The 25571-nt window shown below is 38.1% G+C and overlaps 1 protein-coding gene across 1 annotated transcript; it reads right to left on the bottom strand.

The window, feature by feature from the left end:
- Window positions 1-415: 415 nt before the first annotated feature.
- Window positions 416-24377, bottom strand: kcnn1b (potassium intermediate/small conductance calcium-activated channel, subfamily N, member 1b). Its single transcript, XM_056772263.1, has 9 exons — window positions 23409-24377; window positions 16441-16893; window positions 13761-13856; window positions 11095-11513; window positions 5972-6113; window positions 5536-5646; window positions 4990-5117; window positions 2169-2238; window positions 416-2047 (listed from the first exon to the last, which is right to left on the bottom strand). The coding sequence occupies exons 1-9, from the start codon at window positions 24369-24371 to the stop codon at window positions 1748-1750; spliced, it is 2682 nt and encodes an 893-aa protein (XP_056628241.1). The 5' UTR covers window positions 24372-24377; the 3' UTR covers window positions 416-1747.
- Window positions 24378-25571: the final 1194 nt, after the last annotated feature.

Raw genomic sequence — 25571 nt, 5'->3', positions numbered from 1 at the left:
TATTTGAGGTGAAGTTAAGAGAGAATGCACAAATGCAGAAGAAATGAAAGAGGAATAAATGGATGGATGAGTATGACAGACTATAAAAGCACTTGAGTTAGAGACTTTGAAGTGTCTGATTCTGAGTGGGCTAAAAATGATGTCCATTCTTCTGCACAAACGTTTTATGCCATCAACCACAAGTAATGCAGGAATTGTTATTTTGGTTGCGTTTCACATCACGCATCATCGCCACTCACGAGTCTGAAGCTTATGCTATTGCCATTGAAAAGTGCAATTTAGAGGTTAGCAGATTCAAACCATATCTAAAATTATATTCATAAAATTGGCAACATTTACAGACATCAGACTTCCAATAAAGACGAGATTGATAAAAAAAATCAAGATAAGGAGGTACTGAATTTGTTCATTTATTTCTCATATATTGGAGGCCAGCATTATGTAAATCTGCTACAGCTTGGTCAACATGGCCAAAGACACACAGTAAAGGCAGTTTGCTGTTTTCCAAACCCGTAAAGACTATCACATCTTGACATTTTCGGTCTAAACCCGGAACTGGGAAACACATCAGTTAAAATTATTTTGATATGGGTGTGGGGTTTATCTCTTCATTTCTACATCGAGGTGATTTTTTCATCTAGCTTTGATCAAGGATTGAATGGTTTTAACTATGCAGCACGTCTGCAGTAACATATTGTTTTTCCTCTACAAGCTATAAAACAATCTAGGTAAATAATAAAAAGAGATAAAAATAGTAAAATGAAGAGAAAACCTTTCTAAAGGTTAACTCCATTATCATTTGCATTGCTGTGTATATATCCCTTCAAGCACATCCCCAGGCTGTCTTGCAAAATGCCTGAATTAAAGAAGCTGGAAGGACCCTTGGAAGCTTTATGAATGAATTTTAATTGGTGGTATTTGATGTGGTTCCTGTAAATCTCCCTGAAGAGCATGAAAGACCACACACACTTCCCCAAAGATTGTTTTGCATTTAATAGCACAAAATGTGATATGATACATTTTTCCTCTCCGACCCATCTTCCAAAGGCCCTTACAGCTTCAAAATACATCTAAAATAGAACACTAGTTTACGACTGAATACTGTGCAGTATGTCATGTATGGTGCCTGCTATTTTTCAAAATAGTGATTAAAAGAGTAGGCATTATATTCCACGGTTCCCGTTTAAACGACATTATACTGCATTCTTACAGCAGCTCCTTATTTCCCGTCTTTAATTTAATTAAAATTGTCTATTATGAACTTGGAAATAAAGTTATTTTGCATTTTTTAACCCAATTTTGTGTGTAGTGCACAACAATAGAAGTATGCTAGTATGCTATTCCGAACACAGCCTACAGAACTGCCACAGATAGGATGTCCTTTTGGTGACTTTCTCTCTCTTGCATCGTCCAGCCTCCTCGATTTCATAGGTTTACTTCCATTTAATCTTCTGTTCCAAACTATGTCTTTATACAAATCCATTCCACCCCTTCATCTGAATCCAGTCCATTACTATACAAGGGCTTTACAAAAAAGCTAACTTTAAACAGCCATACAATGGCTAAACATAAACCATATCTCTACCATGATGTGTTAATTCATTCGTTTTTTTTTCAGTGTATTGACGTTGTCGTTCATGTTAACGTTTTAGTACTAAAAGTATATATTCAGCAGTGTTAGTTGATGATAGGTGTGAAGGAGTGTGTGTGTAGGTTTAGAATATGGTTTCGAGTGTGTGCGAGCGTGCTAGCCGCTGTCAGACGACGTGTGTGGTGCGGTAGAGGGTGATCTCCGTCTGTGTACCGAGGACGCCCACGAGCGCTCGGAAGTCTGCGAGGAGGGTCGTGTGAATGTGAATCCGCGTTGAGTCAGCCCGTCCAGCAGGTGTTGCTGTTGCTGCTGTATGGCTTGTGAAAGCAGGCCAGGCAGAGCCTGCAGACTGCTGTTTATGGAGTCCAGTTTTGTTTCTAGGTGACCGATCCGTTTCTCGAGCTCCTCGCTGCGCTCCTGCAGCTCCGATACCAGGTCATACATCACATTCTGTGTCTGAAAAAGTGATCATCATGATACGCATGCTTAGTCTACAGGGTACATTAACACAACACAACAATCAACAATAGAAATTCACCAACGTTAGAATAAAAGCAAAATCAAAGATGTTACGCACCTTTGCCAAGTCGACCAGCGTGTTTGCTTGATCATTAAGCTTTCTCTGCTCCATCTTAACACTTCTCAATCTGAGTAGAAAAGAAGCAGGGGCAGGAGGACAGCCAAAGAGAAACAGATGGGGCAAAAGTAAAGAGGACACACAGATATATAAAACGGGGAAAGAGTTTCATCGGGGGATTAGTGAAGAAGGAATGCAAGAGTTTAAAGAGGATGTAGTCAAATGAGGAAAAGCAAGAGTTTAGGAAATAGTAGGGTGTGTAGGGGTTTATAGAGGGAAGCAGCAAAAAGGAAAATGATGGGATGAGGATCACGAAAAAAGGAAATAAGCAAGAAACAGGGGAAGAAACAGAGTAACAATTAAGCCGAAATTTGGAAGGTCAAAAATGTCACATTTATGAATGTTCTTCTACTACATGATGTGCCAACATGCAAACATTCACATTCCCGTTCAACCCATCACACATGCAAATTTATTCAGCCACAGGAGGTATAAAAGTGATAGAAAAGAACAACTGTTTGTCTGAATAAATATATGGATGGATTTGATAACACTCCTCAAAATCAAGAAATTGATTAAGGATGATCTGATACGGATCGAAATTTGCCAAAAAAATGTGTTGGACAATGCAGTTAGAAATGATAAGGTTGTAACGGCATGAAATGCATTTCTGAATAATAAAAATACACTAAGTATAGACACTGTATACATTTTCTGTTTAAGATTAAAATGAAAGGTGAAAGTTTTCCAAATATTAAAATTAATCGGCATTTCTGAAATGGCATGATAGTGGACTTCAGGGGAATCCTAGTTGTGCTGAAATGAGATTTTTAATCTCTAGATACATTTTATACTAGCAAGGGCAAAATATGCTAGTATTGTCATTAGTCGATCTTCAAAAGCTTGACAGATTTTAAATGAACAAATTTCTAAATGTATTTATCTGATCAAATCCACAACCTCCCAGTCCTGTTTTTAAGTACACATCCTAACCAGACCCGTCCAAACACACTTTGACCACAGCCTACAATATTTCACATCCATTTATATGGCGAGTCAACACTGCTGAAAACTAACTCTCAGTAGGTTTCGACTGAAAACATTTAATAAATCCTGTCAGACGGGAGCCAGCGTAAAGTGCAAACAAATGAACTGACCAATGAGGAGGACATGAGCTATGTAGTCCATGATACTGACAGAAGTGCGAGCGTAAATGCCTATTGAAATCAGTTAGTCAACACAATGGCCGGGCTTTCCTCCTTAAGGAAAGCATTAACAAAACCCGGAAGGGAAAGTCCTGCTTTGAAGAAGAGAGTAGGTGGTGAGGAGAAAGAGCAACATTTGTGTTTTGTCCGAGATGCTTTTGCATGATTCTTGGGGTAAAGTACAACTTGTCACCAATCGTCACATGTAGAATGTGAACATAACATGATGACTCCCTGTGTATTCTGTAAAAATGTTGTACAGTAAATGTTCTCTTCAACATTTCCTTGCACCGAAAGGAAAACAAACCAAGTGCGCAAGCTGTATGGTAAAAGAAAATGTAAGCACTTTCTACTTTTTCCACAGGCGATTATACTGATTTAAAGATGAAATCTCAATTTTGGGAGGGCCAAAATTGGTCTGCTTCTGTACCCAGACCTCCATAGCTCCCTACACTACAGATTTACTTCTCTGCAGTATGAGCAACAAAGGCCGATTTGAGTTTATTGTACATTTCAGGGGCAGATATTTGTAGAATTTTATGATTGTGTGCATTAAGCAAGGGAATGTTTATGTGGTCACTTAAAAGTGAAGACCAGATACATTATAAATGAATTGTTGTGCTCAGCACTGGTGCTTTTACTCTGATGACGAGTCTGAACCAATAATGCGGCCAAAAGTTCCCAACATAACTCCATTTAAAAAACAACACAGGAAACAATTACAAGACCTAAACTTACTGGTTTAGCATACACATTTGGTATATTTCATATGAGGTTTCTATGCAAGTCTGGTACATGTCAGACGAATGGCTTTTGGACATTGTGAAATCATTTTAATTTGAAGCTGAGAAGACTTTTTCCCTGCAGGTTACCTTAACAAGTTTGTAAACTTTGTCAATTTAAACCTGTATATCCAAACTTTTATTTGGTATCCTTCATAATTGAAGATGGCACCCAGCTTCAAATGTTGGTTGATATTGCTGAATAAGACTAATAGAATGAAGAAAGGTTCCAGTGGTAAAGATAGATAGAAGATAAGACTTACTTTTGAGCTCTGCAGTGATTTAAGGCAAAACAAATGGAACACAGAATACATTTTTAAAAACCTCAAGTTGCACACCACACTTGAAAAGACTTTCAACTTCTATGTCTGAGCCTAAAATCCATCCTTTTATTTGCTATCCTTTTTGTGTGTCACTTCAAATTTTTTTATTTCCATCAATATTTCAGATTTGTATTTGTTATAATTCCCTTTATCATGATGTTTTCACGAGCTTAACGTTAACGCTACATTGTTAGCTGTTATAATGTAGTGTTTGTGAAATGAGTACAGGGATTTAGTACTGTTCCGAAGACTGTCATTTTCAAGACCGTTTTGCTTATGATCTGGCACCCAAGATCAATAACAATAATAATCAATGTTACTTTTCAATTCACAAACCGTGATCACATTCATGATATTTAATACAACTTGCCTATTTTGTATTGATTCGCAATACAATATGAGCAGATACCCGAAATAAAACCTTTTACTAAACCATAAGAAAAAGTATTAATCGCTATAAGTTTTTTATTTATATATACAGTAAAAGACAGAATGTTGTAGCTGTACATACTGATGGATGGCCTGAAGAAACTTGCGCTGATGTTTCCGAACCTTGGCATGGTCAATCTTCTTCACGAGTTTAGTATGTTTGTAGATTAGCCATGTTTCCCTGAGTACATTAGCAGCCGTGTTTTTCACCTGCCAGCAAACAAATGCAAGAAACAGGTGTCTTACATAAATTTATTTTAAAATATCATTACAGCTAGTGTACAGACAGATAGACTTTTGTTTGCACACTCTTACAGAATGTGCAGAGAAATTATGACAGACTTTCAAAGTGAATACTCATGAAATTTAGCAAAGGGATACTAGTTTTAGACTCTGCAAAGTTCTAAGAATTAGAGATAAGGGTAAGATATGCTTGCCAGGTTTTGTCATAAAATATTGAATGTTGGCTAGGCTCCATGGCTTATGCAGCATCAACATTTGGCTTTAAGAGCCTGGAGCAGTCAATTTGATTTTATCATTTAAACTTACACTGTCTACTTTCTTAAAGAACAACATGCATCATAATGTTAACAATGTTAATTGATTCTGTATATTATAACGGGCTTACTCTTTTGCAGAGTTGAGTGTCCATCATAAAGTTGTGGACATGCTTTTCAGCCTTGGTGAGCTCTAGCTTTCTGGCTACCACAGCTACAACAAGGGCAGTGCAACCAGCCCCCTGCAAACGTAAAAAGGTATAAAGAGACATCAACAATAAATAAATAAAACTGTAAAACAGACAAAAATTTTATTTCATGGTGACGTTCGATTAATGTTGAAAGAATATCTAATCAACCAACAGCCAGTGTAGAAAATTGCTGTCTGTGCCAATGGAAACGGCAAATCTGAAATATTTTATATATAAAATCTGGAGTAAGATTGTGGACCAATTAGATTTTTACATTGGGCGGGGATACTCATTGTGACAACAGGATTTTACCTTCGACTCTACTTTTGCACATATTTTCTTTATACATATTCAGAAGGGTTAAAAAGATACGCACCATGATTCCAGTGAGAAGACAGACACCCTTTCCACAGTATGTGTTAGGCACCATGTCTCCATAACCAATAGACAGGAAGGTTATGGATATCAGCCACATGGCTCCCAAAAAATTACTGGTGACTCCCAGTTTATCATGGTATCTGATGAGATAAAATGACAAAACTTCAAGGATAAAATTGGTAAAACGATTACTGCTTAAATTGTTTGGTCTTAAAAGGTAGAGTGAAATTTGGTTTGTTTCTCTAAAAACAGTGTCAACTGAAACTGAGAATAACACAATGAGGGGGGACGTTAAACTGCAAAATTAATACATTTTCTGAATTTAACATTTAGGAATAATGACAATTTAAATGTAAACAAAATATGTATGTTGTGTTTTTGGATATGTTAACGCGAAAAACGTACATATTGTATGTCTAACCAGCAGATCTATCTTTTGTTATAACAATTAGATAATAAATATTGATGATATCAGGGAAGCCTTTTTTCAATACTTTTTAATGCAGAATTTCAAATGGTTCACATTATTTTATTAAAACGTAGGTTTATCCAAAAATAAAAAAGTATTTACTCTATTATTTACCTCATGTCACGCAAACCTCTATGGCCTTCTTTATTGTAAGGAACTTAAACAACAACGATTATTTTTTTTGTTGCTATTTTTAATCTTTTCACCAAAACTTTTTGTTATGCTTTGAAGACACTTGAAATGCATAGAACGAGTCCCATGGAGTTATTTTATAACACATTTTTTTAAGCTTGAGAAAAGGCATCAACAGTCCACTTCCACTGTAAATCCATACAACACTTTAAAAAGTGAGAACAAAGAAAGCCATTTCAGGTTTGAACGAAATGATGGTGAGTATAAGTAAACAAATTACAATAAAAAAAATATATATTTTACTGTATTGCTTTAATTTTATCCATACTAAATTATATATATAATCCTTATAAATTATATATCTGACTTGTATCATTTTTTTTAAAACAACACTGGTCCAGAGGCATTTCCTGTTCTTTACCATTACACAAATGTTGAACAACAAAAACAATTAGAGAATGTTTAGAACTAAACCAAGACTTTAAGACTTAAAAAAAAAAAAAAAAAAAACTTAATTAAAAAAAAAAACTGAAATAGAAAGTGTTAATGGACCAGTGTTCATTTTTTTTCAAATGAACTATACTGTACAAACATTACTAATCATTGACACTGTACAGAGTTTAAAGATCTATCTGAATCAGTAACAAGGCCTACTTTGCATCATTTGAAAGCTCAATTACATTTGAAGTATTGAATTCAAAAGTGTATTTCAATATCCAGATCTATTACTACACTGGATAAAAGGCGGACAGTCTAAATATAAATCAAGGTGCCTTTGTGTTTGTAATTCAAAGGAGTGATGTCCATATACTGTTTGTGGGAGCAAGAGGGCAGCCCAAGCAAGATAAACGGATCGCTCCTGTTCTCCCAGTGTTCCAGATCGGTCTGGTGTGGAGAATGAGTCTGTGTAAAACTATTGTGGCAGTCACGATCCATTACACAAGCATAAAGAGGCTATATGGAGAAAACATGCTGGCAGTGTAACCAAATCCAAAGCTGCCATGGACTTAGATAATGCACTGCTCTGAGAGTATGGGCCACATGTGACCGGTCAGACAGATGACTTCAACATTTTAGCATTATCTCAAATGACAGAAGGCTTGTTGGAGAGCTTTAGTTTTATTAGTATCACTGAATCTTTAAACGTCGATTCAATGTTTACCAAAATGTACTATGGTGACCACAGTGTAAGTTTAAAGGAGATTAATTTGAGTATACTGTAACAATTGATTTGTAATTAAAGTAACAAGTATTGTAGTACACTAACCATGGTATTTGGTGGAAACTATGGTAACCATTATACATTTTTGTAGGGACACAAGATACCATCTATGTTACCAACTCAACGCCATACAGTGCAACAATATGCCCAGACACTTAGCCATTAGGGTTCTGGAATGTATTCATTTTTTCCAATTTAAAAAAAATGCTATACCAAAAGATTGATGGCTATTTACCAACTTCCAAGCTGACGGTAGGTCTATTGTTAAAGGTTTGTGGGTTAAAAATCTATTTCCTTATGGATTAAATGAATTGGATTTTAATTTCCGGAACCCGACTGTTGCACTCAAGCAACCTCTGCCCAAAAACCACTCTTAAACAAATATAAAGAATAAAACACTAAAACAAAAATGATGATGATGTCAAAGCTACAGAACAAGATCTTCTCTTGGCCTCAGATGGACAATATGTCCATGTGCTGACTAAAGGACAAGTCTACATTTATGTGCAAATGAATCAATCTGTGAGTGTCTAGCTTACCTGCCCAAGAATTTAACTGAAGACTCATTAGCTTGAGTGCTATTAAACGAGTACTGTCGACTCGCTGGCCGTCAAATGATTTAAAGTTAGAGAGTAGCTGTGGCCATTTAGGGGCAAATAAAAGAAAATACAGAGTCTCGCAGGGTCCCAAAGGTGCTAATAAAGCACTTCGTCTTCCTTCTACCAAACACAAGTACAGTATATAGAATATAGAACACAACAAAAACTCAAAGGACCTAGTTAGTGTTACCAGCGCTATCACGGCAAAAAAACATTTTCTTTATCTGTATTTAAACTATAAAGATAAATTATTATCTATCTGTTTCAAGTCAGCTTGTTGCATTATGATCTACACTAACATATAAAATACATTTGTGAATACTGAATGTAGTATAGATTTCTCTTGATTCTCAAATACATACATCAAGATACATTTACCATATATTGTAAGATACTTTGAAATTATTTTTTAAGTGAAAGTGATGAAAGTGGGATGCAAAAGTATGAGGCAAAATGCTTCTCTTTCACATTGTTTTATTCTTATTTTATTTTTTTAATATTAATTATTATTTCTTACGTTTTAGATTGTCTAAAACAAGAGATTTAAAACACATTGAATGGAGAAGCAACACTGTGTATGTTTTTATCTTAGCTCTTTTTTTCTAACCCCATTGGCAAAGTTTGCTCTTCTTTTAATAATAAATCCAACAAACTGTACTGATGTTTACGCATAAAACAAATTAATACTAAAACAACTTACCAAAGACGTAAGAAAAAATAATTAATATAAAAAAAAAATAGGAATAAAACAATGTGAAAGAGAAGCATTTTACCTCATACTTTTGGATCCCACTTTAACTTTCATCACTTTCACTTAAAAAAAAATTCAAACTATCTTGATGTATGAATGTTTTTATGTTTTTACAGCAAACAAGACAAAAATACAACTTAAGAAAATGTTTTTTTTTGCACAATATACAGACTTCAGCCGGCAAGATAAATCTATACTACATTCAGTATTCACAAATATATTTTATATATTAATGTAGATCATAATGCAACCAGCTGACTTGAAACAGGTAATATTTTATCTTTATTGTTTAAATATCGTTGAAGAGATTTTCTTTGAGATAGAAAACGGAACAGAAATTGTCATTAGCACTGGTTTTGTGGTCTATTTAGGCCTACCAGTGTCTCCCAACACTACTGTTCATATACCCCATGCCACAGCGCAACCTATACGAGATCTTCAGTATCACCAAATGTTTTCCCTAGAAACAAATACTATTAAACATTTACGTATTTTAAATATTCATAAAGTAGCCATTTTTAGAATTAAAAAGCTATCTATTGATTGATCTTTAAAAGAGAACACAGAAAAATCATAATCACACCTTGAACCCTATAAAGTTCCTCCTGGGATATCCCTGGTTGGGAACCACTGGGCTATTATGGGCTAAAGTTGTAGTGCAGTGCAGTGAAGTACAAGCAGGTGCATCTAATGGGTAAGAAGTGGGCACAGAAATGGTTTAAAAAGCTCCCGGTGACCTGATTAGATTGGTGTTGCTTTGTCTTATATCTAAGGGCCATGACAACAAACTAGACCTTTACTTTCCCTTAAGGTCTGGATCAAGATATCTTGGCAACAACAGAACTTTAGAGGATCCGAAAAGGTCAAAGATTTGACAGCACTTTAAGAAAAAGACAGGCTGCCATGAATTTAATGACGACCATGTAGAAACATGGGGACAGCTGTGTGAAAATCCCAAAATCTGAAGAATGACTCAAGTGTTATGTGAAGCAAAGGCTGTTCCTTAAAATAGGATATAAAACGACCAACGTTTTACAGGAGAAAATTGAATTTTAATTTTGATAAGAATTTGGGATTTCCAGCACGGCAGTTTTGCTAAAGCTCATCTAGACAGATAGGCAGAGTTTGCAATGTTTGGGAAAGCTAAGAGCCAAGTCATAGTGGTTCCACGCAGAGCACAGACTCACGTTGGACCCCTATCCAGAAGCAGACATGAGGGAGAGACATAGAACAACAACAATGTAAAACACGTACACATTCACTTGCCACTGATATTTTATAAATGCAACAAAAAAGGTTTTTGGTCAAGTGCACCTGACAAAGCTCCTTAAAGGCGTAGTTCGCACAAAAATGAAAATTCTTATATAATATATTTAAACTCATGTCATTCCAAACCTGTTTGACTTTCTTTCTTCTGCAGGAAACAAAAAATATATTTTTAAGAACGCTGAAAACCAAACAACATGGACCCCTTTGACTTCTATTGTATTGATAAAAAACCACGAAGACATTTTAATATCTTCTCTTGTGTTCCACAGAAGAAACAGTCATATACAGGTTTTGAACCACATCAGAATCAATAAATGACAAGAGAATTACATTTTCTTGAATGAACTAAGGACAGTACATTTCTTAAAGGAACAGTTCACCAAAAAAACCAATTCTGTTATGATTCACCCTCATGCAATTCCAAACATGTATGCCTTACTTTCAAGGTTATCAGGTTAATAATTTTGTATCAACTTATTGTATTTAATATTGTATATCAACTCCTTAACTGCCTCAGTCCCCATCTACTTTCATTATATTCAAAAGACATTTTTTGTCCAACAGAAAAAATCCAACAGATTTAGAATGACACTAATAAATCATGACAGAATTTGAGTGAAAACAATTCCACTTATAATCCGGGGACAAAACAAAATGAAGAAATCCAGACGATTCTCACCTCTCGCAGACATGCACAGTCCACGCAGCTATGATCCATGACGATATACTGAAAACCAGCAGGACTGTGCCTGGGCAAATAGTCATCAAAGTCTTCATGACAAAGCGTGTGTTAAAGTTGATCTTATTAAGGGCTCCGATACTGCGTGATGAGGCATCCGTAAACAGCTTGCTGTGCAGGAGCATGACCCGCCCAATCAGGTACAGCCGCAGGAACATGGGGATGGAGAGGATAATGTCCACATCTGCATCAGCCACAGAAGTGGCGTAGGTGTAGGCCAGGCGGGCAGTCCAGGTGAAGACGTACTGACCTGGGATGGGGTGGATGGCACACACTAGGAGCTCCAACACAATGAAGAAGATACGCTCATACGTCATGGCTATCCGCCAGTCATCTGCTCCATTGTCCACCATAAAAAGCTGGAGGTTTTACAAGGAGAACAAAGGTATCATCATTTCCATGTTAAGGGATATTTCGCTCAAAAATGAAAATTCTGTCATCATCTACTCACCCTTTTGTTATTTCGAACCTGTATGACTTTCTTTCTTCTGCATAACACAAAAGAAGATATTTTGAAGAATGTTGATTACCAAATAACCGTGATACCCACAAACTGATATCCCGCCGCCGCCATGTTGAAATCGAAAGCGAGGCAGAGGAAGAAAACCGGAAGGGCAGACAGACTTCAATGGTTTGGACAACCACCTTGGAGTTATCAAAACATTTTATGATCTTAAATGTGACAATATAAGCATAGGATGCATGTCACACAAGCTGTTTTACTTGATCACTTAAAGGGGTGCTGCAACGATGTGTCATGCATTCTGACTTATATAAAATTTTAAACAGGCTGTTTTCTCATCCTTAACATGGTCGACTTGGCAAAAAAAATTCTTGGGTGTATTACGTAGTATTTCTGTGCTAAATACACTCTCCCAGCGATCGTACAGGTTTAGGAAAGATTTTTTCGAACATATAAAACTGTTTTGTAACAATTTTTCTTAGTCCCTTATTGGGCAATTCTCACGGAAAAGCACGGAGCAGCATGGAGAGCAGGACAAGGATCATGCACAGATGTCACTTTCACTTGTGTGCAGTAGAGAGAAAGAGAGCACAGGTTTGCGAAGTTTGTTTGTCCAGTGCATTTTGGTTGTGAACGTTGTATAAACGGTGGATATAACGCTAGATTTGGAGATCGTTTGAAACTGATATATGTAGCAATCCCAGCGCTAAAAGATGCCGGACATGAACCGCATGCGTCGAGTGAAACTGATGTCTGTGTTTTGTTGACAATGTGTTTTAGTTCAGCCTACCAGCACCCCCCCCCCGCACGTACAGTATGATTTCAGAAGTTATCGTGAAGCTGTATCTATCTTTTATTAGTGCGACCAAACAAAATACTCTTCGAAGATACGACGTATGCCATACAACTCTATAGGTTCTCAAGATTAATATGAGATTGGCAGAAACCCTGTGTATTAGGGTCGCTTTAAGCCGTACCATCACATAAAAGTGATAAAACTGTTGTAAGTGGGTTTCAGTTGTGCACACACAGCCAAACTAACATTGTGTTTAAAGCATCATTTGTTTTTTCATGTCAAGGACACCTGATTGTAGTCCAAACCATTGCACTCTATATGTTCTTCCAGTTTTCTTCTCACCTCTACCTCGTTTTCGATTTCAACATGGTAGCAGAATGAAATCGGTCTAGTCACTTCTATCATATGGACACATAACCAATGCACAATTCAATGGTGACGCCACTGTTTGGTTACCAACAATCAATCTTCAAAATATCTTCTTTTATGTTCTGGAGAAGAAAGAAAGTCATACAGGTTCAAAATGACAAGAGGGTGAGTAAATGATTTTCATTTCATAGGTAAACTATCCCTTTAATAAGGCAGACAAAGTTTGGATATGCTTGATTCATTTTTTTAATATCATTAAAACCTAATGGATTATCCTTACTTGAGTAACTTTAAAGACCAATATCAATTTTGCCTCTTTACAAACTAAAATGTAATTCATCTAATTTAGTTGAAATAGAAAAACTGAAATGGATAAGTTGGACCTGAGGGAGAAGGGAAAGCAGCCAGCAAGTAGTCAGTAGATAAAGCATCCAAAAATGCACATTATGAAAACCCATTAAAATGGTAAGGTAAAAATCTATCCCATACAGATACAAAAAGTTTTTAACTATAGAAACCTCTTTATAATGCCAGCTATGGATCTTTCAGGTCTTTAGCATCGATGTGTGATGTCACTCCTGCATCTTTCACAACCCACCATCATAAATAAAGGTGCTCAATTGTCTATCCATTCAGTCACTGGACCACCATCTGACGTTCCAAGTCATTAAATAATGCTCACAAGCTGATTGACAGGCCTGTATTAAATTACATCTCCTATTAGCCATAAGCCTCACTTGTAATACCATCATTAATCAACATCAGTGTCCCCTCTATAAAGAGTTTTTAAATGGATAGGCAAAATGGCACAGGCATTGAATACAGATTTCTGGAAAAAGAAACATCACGGCAAGTTTTCATTGTGGTATTGCTATAAGTCATTAGGAATTGGCATAAGTGCTGCCTCTGTAATCTTTTATGCTGCTGTATCAGTCTCTGCTCTTGTTTATGGCTTCCAAAGCTGATTTGAGCACTTACCTGAATCTCTCGTGCGTGGTACATAATGATCAGACAGAGCAGAATTACAGTGGAGAGGCTAATAAGGCATTTCAGTGCAAATGAATATGAGGATTCCTGCAGAGAAATCAAAACAAAACATTAAAACAAAAAATTGAAACAAACAAAAAAATAATTTTCATTTGAATTATGTTCCTTCAGTTCAACTGGTAGAGCATGTCTGCCAGCCACGGCGAGGTCATGGGTTCACTACCCAGAGAGGACACAAATGTATGCTTTTAACGCACAGCATGTCACTTTGGATAAAAGTCTCTTCCGCATGCATAAATGTATTTTGAGGAACAAACACACGAGGCCCTGCTTCAAGTGACTTTTCCTGATGGCTGCAGTGCTGGATCTGCAAGGGTTTGCAGAGATTTTCGCATCATTTAATGTTTCTTTCGCAGATCAGAAAAGAAGATATTTTGAAGAATGTTGGTAATGCAGTCGTGCAAGTTTGAAATGACGGGAGGGTGAATAAATAATGACAGAATTACATTTTTTGGGTAATCTATCCCTTTATTGCTTGTCAAATTGTATACTCTTGAAAACGCTACACTTTGAAAGTATGTAATAGTTTTAAAGTTCATATTAAAATACAAATGTGTGTGATTTTGAATGGAAACCAAAATGGATAAAATTCCAACAATTATATTAAACACTAATCTTTATTTTACAAATAAATGGGAACCTGCCAACGCCAGAGTATAACTAACAACTCTCTCACTTTTTCAATCTTTGCTCTTCTTCGTTCTCTCCGGATGACATTCCTCATTATAAGATCAGTGCAATTCGAGCTAATTAAACCTGTCTGATTCTGCTGAAACATTGGAACATGATGTGCTGGCTAAGGCGTTGGACTGCGTGCGCTTCAGGAGAAGTAAAAAAAACTCCACTCCAGGGACTGCCTATTAACTACTTGCAGGGCAAGCAATTCACTCAGGCCAAAAGAGTCTGAAAACAGATTTACAATAGTACTATCATGAAAATGACACATACAGTGTGTGATATTTAGAAGATCTACTGAGGACCTTTTGGAACGAGACTATCTTTATTAGATTATTTACTGCACACTATTTATTGTTTACGCACAAGAGAGCAGTTTTTACATAATAAAAAACACATTTTTTTACTCATTAGTAGAATGTGGATGTAACTCTTGTGTTACTTAACTGACAACAATGTAAATAATTGCAGTGTACAAATTGAGGGTGTGGCTTGTTTTTAGAAAAGTAGGCGTGTCATTTAGAAATGGAGCTCTCGGCAGCCAGTTGGAGGGGAGGGGTTAAGTACATTTTCATTATGATTAAAGACCCCAATACCAAAAAATGTGGACTGACTTGCATGAATGCACAAATAAATTGTTCACCACTAAACAAGTAATACGCCATAACGAAGTAAATTAGGTCAATATCGATTTTTACGTGGAATTTTTTCAAAATCTGTAGTAAAAAAAAAACTGCAATATTAAAGGGGTCATATGGCGCAAATACTTGTTTTTCTATGTCTTTGGTTTGTTATAAGAGGTCCATGCATGTATTAGACACATAAAATTGCAAAAATCGAAGTGTCGGAACAGAGATGCATTCTATCTAAAAGCGAATGCTTACCCGGACCTGCATGAAACACATCGTGTAACCACACCCCCACATATCTACGTCAGTTCGTAATATGATTTGACTAAAACCGCACAAATGTATACGCAAGTAAGGTGGGTGTACCTGTGAGTACAATTGCTTTGGAACCTGATGTTTCAAATATGGAAAGAGGAGTTACATTTCTGCCACACGCTTGCAGTATTCAACCAATCACTATACACAGATTAACTGGCCAATCATAGCACACCTTGCTTCACAGAGCGATGAGCTTTGTAAAAAATCTGCACGTTTCAGATAGGTGGGACAAAGAGGAGATACAAACATGCAGGGTATGTGGAAAATACTGTGTTTTTGAACCTTCAATGTTGTATTAACTCTAAAACGAACTACAATATTCATTTTAGCCGTGTCATACGACCCCTTTAAAAGTCTGAGGAGCATCGGACTAAACAAAGATTTTCTGTTGTGACACCAAGCTTTTACTACAGCTGAGCCCATAAAGGTCTTTAAAAGAATTGATTGAGAATATAATTAAGTGCAATGCCTATTAGCGCATTCAGATCAATTCAAGTTTCTTTGTCTACAGGAGATACCTGGGGATTAGAAGATTGTATTATATAAAAAATGACACAGCAATTGGTTAAACTGTGTTATAGAGCGCTCTCTGATTGATGTTCTCTGTTGCCTCTGTCCATTAAGTCAATGATGAATTTATGTTGTAAGGTCTTTAAACGGTCATAAATAAATCAATCTCAGGTTTCAAAATGTTGCACAATATAATTGCATGGCATGAATCAACGTATTAAAGATGAAATAAGACGTATAAAGCTAATCTAGGGGAAGTCTACATGCGATATCTGGTGATGCATTGCAGTCTTGAAAAATGGTTTCTTCATTTCAAGCAGAAATGATGATAAACCTTTTGGCAAACACTTTTATCCAAAGCAACTTAAAGTGTGCTTAAAGTATAGACTTCATCAATTTTACACCAAGGTATACATTTTTATCAGTTAGAAACATGCTGGGAACACCATCCCAAAAACAAACAACTTGTGAACTTTTACCTTTGTATAAACTCCCCAAGAGAGCTCAGTCTCTGTCACCATGACGACAATCCCAAACATTCCAAAAATCAGGGCGTAGTCGCTAAGGCGCTTGCGTTTCTCGAACAGGGCCCTCCGGTGCCCGAGCTTATATCCGATGTCCTTGTTCTTCTTGTGTGAAGTGCTGCACGGTCGCTGTTCCACCAGATTCTCACAGGACTGCTTACTCGGGTCTTCTCCGTTCCCTTTGGAGACCACCACCTCTAGGCCAGAAGTGTGTAGGGTCTGTAAAGGCTGTGTCTCCGAGTCCAGCTCTGCCAGGTTCCTCCGGGACGCTCCAAGACTGCTGAGTGGTCTGACTATGCCCCCATTGTACTTGCAGCTGTTCATGGCTATCTGAGGATACTGTGGGCCACTTTGGGACAGCGAAGGCCGCGATCCAGCATGGCTCAGCCTGTTGGCATCCGCATTCACCTGCCACAAAAAAAGAGAAGATACATTATAGATTTTCTTATTGCCTTTTGTGTCCTGGAGTTTTTGTTCTGACTGAGGGAGAGCACTGCCAGTTCGCCACAATAATGATTTAAAGGATGTTTTTTAAATACAATTACATTATAAATGCTGGCATCTACGAGGTTTATAATGCACGCTGGAGGCCGCAACGAAAGCGCTTTGTGACAAGGTGAGCCTACAGACTAACATTAATGACAAAGCCATCTAAAATCTACACTATTTACTTGAGCAGATTTACTAACAGGTTATTTTATCTGATTTACCTGCACTGAAGTAGTCGTATTGTGAAAACTCTGTCCTTGATCTTTTGAAATAATAGAAACTGGTGTTCTATGAAAAAGATCTTTCAATGGACTGAGTAAAAGACCCCTTTTCAGGGAGGGAGACTGTATAATCTAAACTAATTGTCGACCATCAAAATGACATATTTAAACATATTTTTTTTCCTTCCATAAAATAGCTTTATTGTAACTGTAAACCTCAGCTTCATTAAGTATACGCAGACACACGAATAAGCAAATCAGCCCATCTTTGGTAAACTGCAGTTTTAAGGATAAAATACTCAGCAAAGGGTTAAAATGACAAATTTGCACGTGGTTTGTCTTAAAGCATAATAAAAACCACATAAACATAAACAACATTATAAACTTGGTATTCACTATAGGGGGTCTTTAAAGGGATAGTTCACACAATAATAATTTCATTATTAACTATTGTGATTTTTAAACCTGTATAGGACTTTCTTCTGTTGAGAAATGAGGTCTTGTGTGTATGCATACGAGTCAAGGTTGCCTAACATTATTTAAAGAGTACATAACTAGGGATGTTTAAGTTCCTACTTTGGTTTATGGAGTGTCCAACAACAGGTTAATGTACATAGAAGGTGTAAAAACACTATTATTTCGTAGTAATAGGCAGTTATTCTTATCTTACATCTTGACTGACTCTCAAATGATTTGTTCGGCGATTCATCTGTCTAATTCCCTCCTTTCCGCTGGCCTAGTCTGATGTGATTGGTCAGATGGTCCAGTTTGCTGTGATTGGTCTACCGTGAATGAGGCTCACGAGCAGTGTTTGGGGGAGTAGAGTGAAGTTTTCGCAGGCAGTCCTAGCAAAACGTAGGGACGAGGGACGACTCGTTTGCATAACTAAGAGTCGACTCCTTTTTTTCCAAGCCAATAACTTTGTTATTCATTCACCTTCGGATTTACAACTTGTAGCAGACTGCTTACTTTCAACCACGGCAACTTTACAGACTGCATGAAATGCAATTTTCAATGTCTCATGTTATGTATTCTTTAAAGTTGGCTTGAAACGAAAGTAGCGATTGTCTTGTTTATATATCGTGGCGTATACCCGAGTTAAAAGACTTCTGAAATAAGAAAAGATCTGGGCGGAACTTGCGTTCATCCACCGACAACTGATTGGAATCGTTCAAAGGTGAAAGATTTGAACGCCAGTCTGCAATCTGTCATTTTTGGACCACTCTAAAGTGGAAGTGTTTTATTTTTACTTCAGCACTTAGGCTGTATCAGAACGGCAAAAAAAGAGGACTCCCCCAGGTCTGTCATTGGTTGACCAAACACAGACTGATGTTGGTTGTCAAACAACAAATTAGGGTTTATTTGTTGTTTTGTTTGCAGTACAGCCACAGTGTTTACACTTCGTAACCTACAGATATCACAGGTTATATCTGTGTATTTCTATGGTATATGCATGTACTGTTACAAAAACTAAACAATTAAAACACTCCATTCATACTGCAGCCATGGAATCATTCACCCTACTGCTGTTGGTGGTACAGTTTCACTCTTTTCTGATAGAATATAGATGTTCTACTTTAAATACTGCATTTTAAACTTTTTCATATTTTAACCACTCAGGTAACTTCTCTGATTTTTCTCAGAGGTACAGTATAGATAATATAATTGATATATATATATATAGCATCTACTATCTAGAGAGTTATATTATTTTTGTTGTCCTTGTATCACCTGCCTCTGCTTCCACTTCACAATTTTAAAATATAAATGGAGCAATAGACATAACGAAACAGAACTGTAGCATTGACTGTGTCTCAGATGAAAGAGCTCCAGGGAGCTAATTGCAATACATAGCGAAGCTGCTGTCAAAACTTTCACTCTCTCCAATGCCAACACGGTGTTCAACTTGCCAAAAGGAGCTCCAGTGCCTAGAGGGAACCAGCAGTCAATTGTGTCAAAGTGTTTCTTCCTGTGAACTTTAAGGTACAGTTCTCTAAAATCTGTCCCTTTATAAAAACCTCCTAGGGTGAAAACACAATCCCAGATTAATTGTTTTATTGCGCAATGGTTGCTCTAAAGAGTTCACAGTTATGTTTAAGTATCACCTTTGTCTCAGATGTATCTCCTAAAATTCATTAAAGGGATAGTTCACCCAAAAATAAAACTTCTGTCATCATTTATACAGCCTCCTTTCATTCCTATCTTGATTGACTTTCTTTCTTTAGCAGAACAGAAAAGAGATATTTTGTACAAGGCTGGTAACCAAACAACATTGGAACCCTTTTGACTTCCTCTATATGGACACAAAACCCCTCAGACATTTCTCAAAATATCTTATTTTCGATTAGGAGAAAGAAAATCAACAATTTAACCACATGATGATGAATAAATGATGACAGAATACAAACAGAGAACCATTCTGACATACAGTAGATCAGTGGTTCTCAAACATTTTTGTTGTAAGGCCCCCTTTGGGTAGTATGCCTTGCTTTTCGGCCCCTTAACAACTTATAATCTTAAACTTAGAATTATATTAAAAAAAAAACATGTTCAGCTATAAAATGCTGGTAAAAAAAATATTTTGGAAGGTGGCCTTATGTTCCTTATGTTCAATTACATGTAATGTCTGATACATTTTTATAATTTATAAAAGAACAAAATAACTGTGGCCCCCAGTTTGAGAACCACCGCAGTAGATTTATCAAATTGGCAGACTGATAGAATTTGATGAGATATTTCTCATTGAAATCTCTGACTTTGGTATCTTTTAGATTTCTCTTTAGAAATTTTTTAAGGAGACATTTATTTTTTCCTTGTAATCTATTGATCGGTGTACATTACTTGTAATGTAAATAAGAATACAGCTAAAAACAGACCTAGACCTTTCAGTTGATTTGGGTTCAGCATATTTATATACAACAATTACACTATTGAACTAATCCTATTTCACATTAACCCATAAATATTAGTCATAAAAACAACATCTGCCAAGTCTCCAATACTCTACACTGTGTCTGTTTCCGTTCTGTATTTCCGTGAAACAAAATAAGGATGCACTGTTCCTGCAACAGCATTTTCATTGTCCCAAACTCACAATTTCACATTCCGCTAATTTTCGGTATTAACCAATATTCTCCACTATGCAAGCTGAAGGGCCCTTAGACGTCATCCCTCCCTGCTTCCCTATTCCCTTCTCTGCAAGCTTTGGTCCGTACAAATCCAATTTAGTAAATCTATTTTGACATTGAATTTGCACTCATTCAGATGTGCCATCGGACTCTTTTCCTCCAGTTTCTCTCTGTAATGAAATGTCTGCAGCGGACCTGAAAGCTGATTACAGATTCTGCTATTCAATGTTCTCTTTTAAAACGTTTTTCTGCTATCACAATGTGATCTTTACACCCAGAAGTCCTCTCTTATGTGACAAACCTTTTTTTATCTAAGGGCCTGCATGATTTGGATGACAACAAATAAACCACACACATGCCGAATCTAAGAATATGCAGAAGGTTGCAAGAAGGCTCTCAAAGGGATAGTTCACCCAAACATAACAATTCTGTCATCATTTATTTACCCTCTGTTTTTCAAAACAAGTAGGAATTTCTCTCATCATTGGAACGCAAAAGAAGATATTTTGAGAACGGTCTGTGTTTTTATGTCCATACATTGAAAGTCGATGTGAGCCAATAATGTTTTGTTATCAACATTTGACCTTTTTCATTACAACACTTTGTAGTTTAATTATTTCACTGGTTGAACAACTCTTAACTGGACGAATTATCCTTCCGGTGCTATCTGAGCAGCCTCATAGAAGCTACAACCACAGGTCGATACACACAGCCCCACCCATCCCCTGGTAAAGATTGCGCAATGGTACAGCTGTACGATTATTTCCAAAAACAGCTCCTGGAGGCATGAAGTGGGCGGAACTGAATCACGAGCACACAATACAAAATTGTATCATCCCTGCAAAACTGCTGATTTACTATAAGTTTGTATTGTTTACCTTATGTACATAAGCGCCGATTGCCACAAAACACAGACATTTGACTCAGTTTCACTTACTGCGTGCGGTTCAACCTTCCGAAACCTATAGAAACCCTGCTGAAGTATATCGAGCACAGAAATACTATGTCCTACATCCAACTCGTTTTTTAACAAGATGACCATATTACGCATGAGAAACCAGCACGTTTTACAGTTTAAAGAAGTCAGAATGCATGAAATAGGATCCCCCCATAAAGCTTTTATTGCTCCTAGCTCAGCACAGCTTGAAGGGACAGTTCACCCAAAAATAAAAGTTCTGTCATCAATCTGTCCAAATATTCTTCTTTGCGTTCATCAGAACAGAGAAATTTATACAAATTTGAAATAACTTGAGGGTGAGTAAATATAGACAGAATTTTAATTTTTGGGTGAACTATCCCTTTAATAAGGTTTCATTTGTGACCCGGTCTGTGAAATCCACGCTTAAATCTCATAATCTAATTATGAGATAACAAGCATCAAAGTTTGATTTCAACCATATCTTTCATTATATGATTCCACACTTTCATATGCCCTTACTTAGTCAATATTAAAGATATCAAGGTTATATTTTCTCAGAATGTTCTTTATGTCAGATGATATTATGTAGGAAACCCTAAACTGGGCAGGGGTCACAAATTCGGTCACTAATATTCTGCTTACTGACTCCTTTTATGCTCCACAGAAGAAACAAAGTCATGGCTTTGCAACAACACGAGAGTGATTAAATTCTAACAGAATATTTCAATTCCGATGAATTACTATTTTACTTGCAATGTTAAAATATCATGATGCTGCCTGACTACCTTACATTAAGAAAAAATTATTTTATTAATCACCCATGCCATCTACAGAATAGGGCCTGACATACCGCGACATGCGTCCAACCGACACACACCGTAGGTATTGCAAGGAGCCCTAGGCTAGTTTCAGTTCGAAAACACACAGAGACACAGAGCACAGCCAATTATAGTCTTCACAAATTACCCTTGATTAAGCAACAGAACAGCAGCTGCACAGCACCAGCACCCGCAGATTCTCCCCTCAGCCTGTTCGCTCGTATCCAACCAGTCATTCCCGCAACATCCAGGGCGCATCCCAACACTCACTTCCTCTCATGCACAATCAAGAAGATGCCTAACCGTAAACTCCCCATGTAAATATTTACATAATTACACCCCCCGTGGTGAGAATACTGCAGAAATATGGCTCTCCTACAGTAAAAGAGTGACATGTACAAACAAATACATGCGTTTCCCGGTTCCCAGGGTTTGACTATTTGACTTCCCGCAATCACCCATCAGCTGAGAACTGTGCTTTTATTAGACAATTCAATAAATACAAATGAAATCACAAACATACAAAGGATTATGGGAGTTTTGAGGGAAAAGACTGGTGATGCAGCAAACCTCCATCTGCTGTGTATTGTGAACTAAACTGATACTAATGTCTCAGTGCTCTGGCAGCGAAGTCTTACCCGTCATGAATTATACAGGCCTGAAGTACATGTAAGTGTCACTCAAGGGGGTTTTCCCCTGGCTTACAAGGGCTGAAAATGGAACAGTGAGGCAAAAACAGGGTCGGCTCTGCCAGAGGGAATGAATGACACTGATTTGCCTTTCTCCCCTCTGTATTTATTTTGTAAAATAGATAGATAGATAGATAGATAGATAGATAGATAGGTAGATAGATAGATAGATATAAATAGACATTTTAAAACAACTGTAACGTGATAAAGAAGTGCACAAATTCTAATTATCACAATACCAAGACAAAATCCCATGAATGAAGGAACGAATGAAGCAAGCAACGCAACTGAGCTACATAGCAATTACAATGAGAGCTCTCTAAACGCCATCACAGGAATCGCGAATCGCCTGTTGAAAGCACTCCCCCACTGCTCTTATGCTGTCGATTGTAACACAAAAACCATTATGCAATGCCTACAAACCTTCCCTGCGCGTCTATGCTGTCGACATCGCGAGTTAAAACCGGCAAGTGATTTCAGGCATGACCTCACAGTACCGCACTCGTCTTCTAGCAAGCTCAAGCCTGCGTGTTAGTGCGCATTGATAAAAATCGGCCACCTGTTAAGCATAAACTTCGCAGAGCGCACGCATAAACGCTGCACATCGCACGCGCCTTAGTGCGACGCGCGCAGATGTTACTAAGTATGTTTCATATTACCTTATGCCCTTCGTGTCTGTGTTTACTCTCCTCGAGCCACAGGCGACTGTCAGATGACAGCGGGCTGCTTTTACTCCGCGGCGAAACTGAGTTTCTGCTCCCCTGACATCTATCAGGCGTGGATGCGCGGGTGTGATGGCACTGTCGCGAGTGACGGGGATGATTTCTTTGACCGTCGTTGTCAAGGAACCGCGGTTGCCATTCCGCGTGTGCTTGTTGCTGCTGTTGCTGCAGCGCACACGGCTGCTGACTTCTTAGCTCCCCGGATCCCTTCACGCAGCAGTTTGGCAAGCTGCTTCTCACCAACAGCTGCTGCTGGACCTGTAGCTGCGGTTCGGCTTCCGTCGGCGGAGGGGGGTTCGGCTGGGTGGGATGTCGTTGCTGTGCTTGCTTCTGGAGCTCTTGCGAGCCGCAGCTGCACGAGAAACGGTCTTGTTGGCAATTCGCTCCTTTCCTGCAATGATGTGACGAACTCTGAGGGCACCAGGCGCCGTGGCGTTGGCAAGGATTTGCCGCCTCCGAGTGGCGACACTGGTTGCGCGGGGAGTCGAACCTTTCCGATTGCGTGATGCTCTGATGCCGATTTAAGGAAGAGTCTTCGAGACTTGGGTCGCTCCCTTGGCTTCTCACTGGTGCTGCTGGACCGCCTCGTTGCAGCGTGCAGTCGTCCTGACTAAATGGACTGGGCAGTTTCTGGCTCTGTTTTGGCAAGGGGCCGCGCTGGTTTAGGACCGGTGGAGGAAGACTGCACGTTGGGGTGGCTGGTCTGGGGGAAGCGCTGTTGTGATGGTGGTGGTGCTGATGGACAGCTCCCGAGTATCGATGCTGCATCCCCCCCTCACCTGCGGCGGATTGCGACTGCCGCTTTGCGTTGCAATGATCCGGCACCCTTTCACTGCGTGTGGCACCGGTCGAGTCAAGAAGGCCCGTTTCATTGGTAGGTTTAACCAAGACCAGCCTCATCACGTCACCAAGGAGTTACAGAGAGCACCGCCCTCATGTGACAGTCAAAGTGTTTATATGAATGAGCTCACTAAGATGCAAAACAATAAAATGATGAAGGGAAATGCGCAGCACTTTGTCTCAAAGTCCATGGTGTCTATCTACAAAGTACATGCATTCCTTAATTCCGCTCCTTTTTTTAAAGGTGATGATGCAAATCCTGCTGGTTCGATCCCATGTGGTGACCAATGAAATATTAAAATCAGTGTCCAGACCGAGCACAGTTGCACCCACGGGGAGATCCTTTTAGTTCAGGTTGGTCAGGTTGGTGAATCATCCTCACGATTATAATCCATAGAAACTCACTTAAATAACTGTTGTTCAGAATCACGTCGTGATTATTATAACAAGCCGATCACATATTTAATCCGTATGGTGCTGAATCTGATGCTGAGGTCTTCTTGACGTTCCGGGTGGCCTGCAAACAGATGAGAGAGTAAACGTATATTAATTCCCATGAAACCTAGCAACTACATCTTCATGTTGTCAAACAACAAGCCACGCTTTTATTCAGCTTTATTCATTCAGCCAGCACCCGTGCCTAAGCCAGCACTGAACCAATTTCAAAAGCCCTGAAACACAAGAGGAAAGTTGTTTAGATTTCTGGATAGAGGTGTAGGTTTTCACTGGATTGAGTGCAGATGTCAGCGAGGCCGATGCCAAAACACATGGTTCGAAGTTGAACTTCAGAGTGGATCTGGTGCACCAATGAAGGAAGCTGGTAATTTGAGCTTTTTCATTAAGTAATTAGCCCTGGAGACCAGTATGCGCTGCTGGCCAGAATAAAGTATCGTTTGCTTGGTTTTGAAGGCAATGTTGCTTACAGCCACATGAATTATTCATTTTCCTTTCCCACTCCACGTACAGAGACCTGCATGCAGGTGTATACGGGGGTGGTTCTGGTGACCTCGTTTGACATTTAGAAACACTTTTTTAGAAAATAACCTTATGCTGAAAGCCAGAATGGCACTGGATTCACGCAATTCATTAGCTGGCATTGAGTGAACACGGATATGTTGACCAATAAGGAAACAACACATTGTACATTTTCTACATATACTGAATTATGCCACATTACAATATCTTATATATTCCTAAATTAATAATACATGTAATTTTGTACAGATGGGGCAGAAGAACAGTCTCAGTAATTATTCAATT

This window comes from Triplophysa dalaica, chromosome 18, assembly GCF_015846415.1.
Source record: "Triplophysa dalaica isolate WHDGS20190420 chromosome 18, ASM1584641v1, whole genome shotgun sequence".
NCBI classification, from domain to species: Eukaryota; Metazoa; Chordata; class Actinopteri; order Cypriniformes; family Nemacheilidae; genus Triplophysa; species Triplophysa dalaica.
This window is presented reverse-complemented; position numbering and strand designations above follow the sequence as displayed.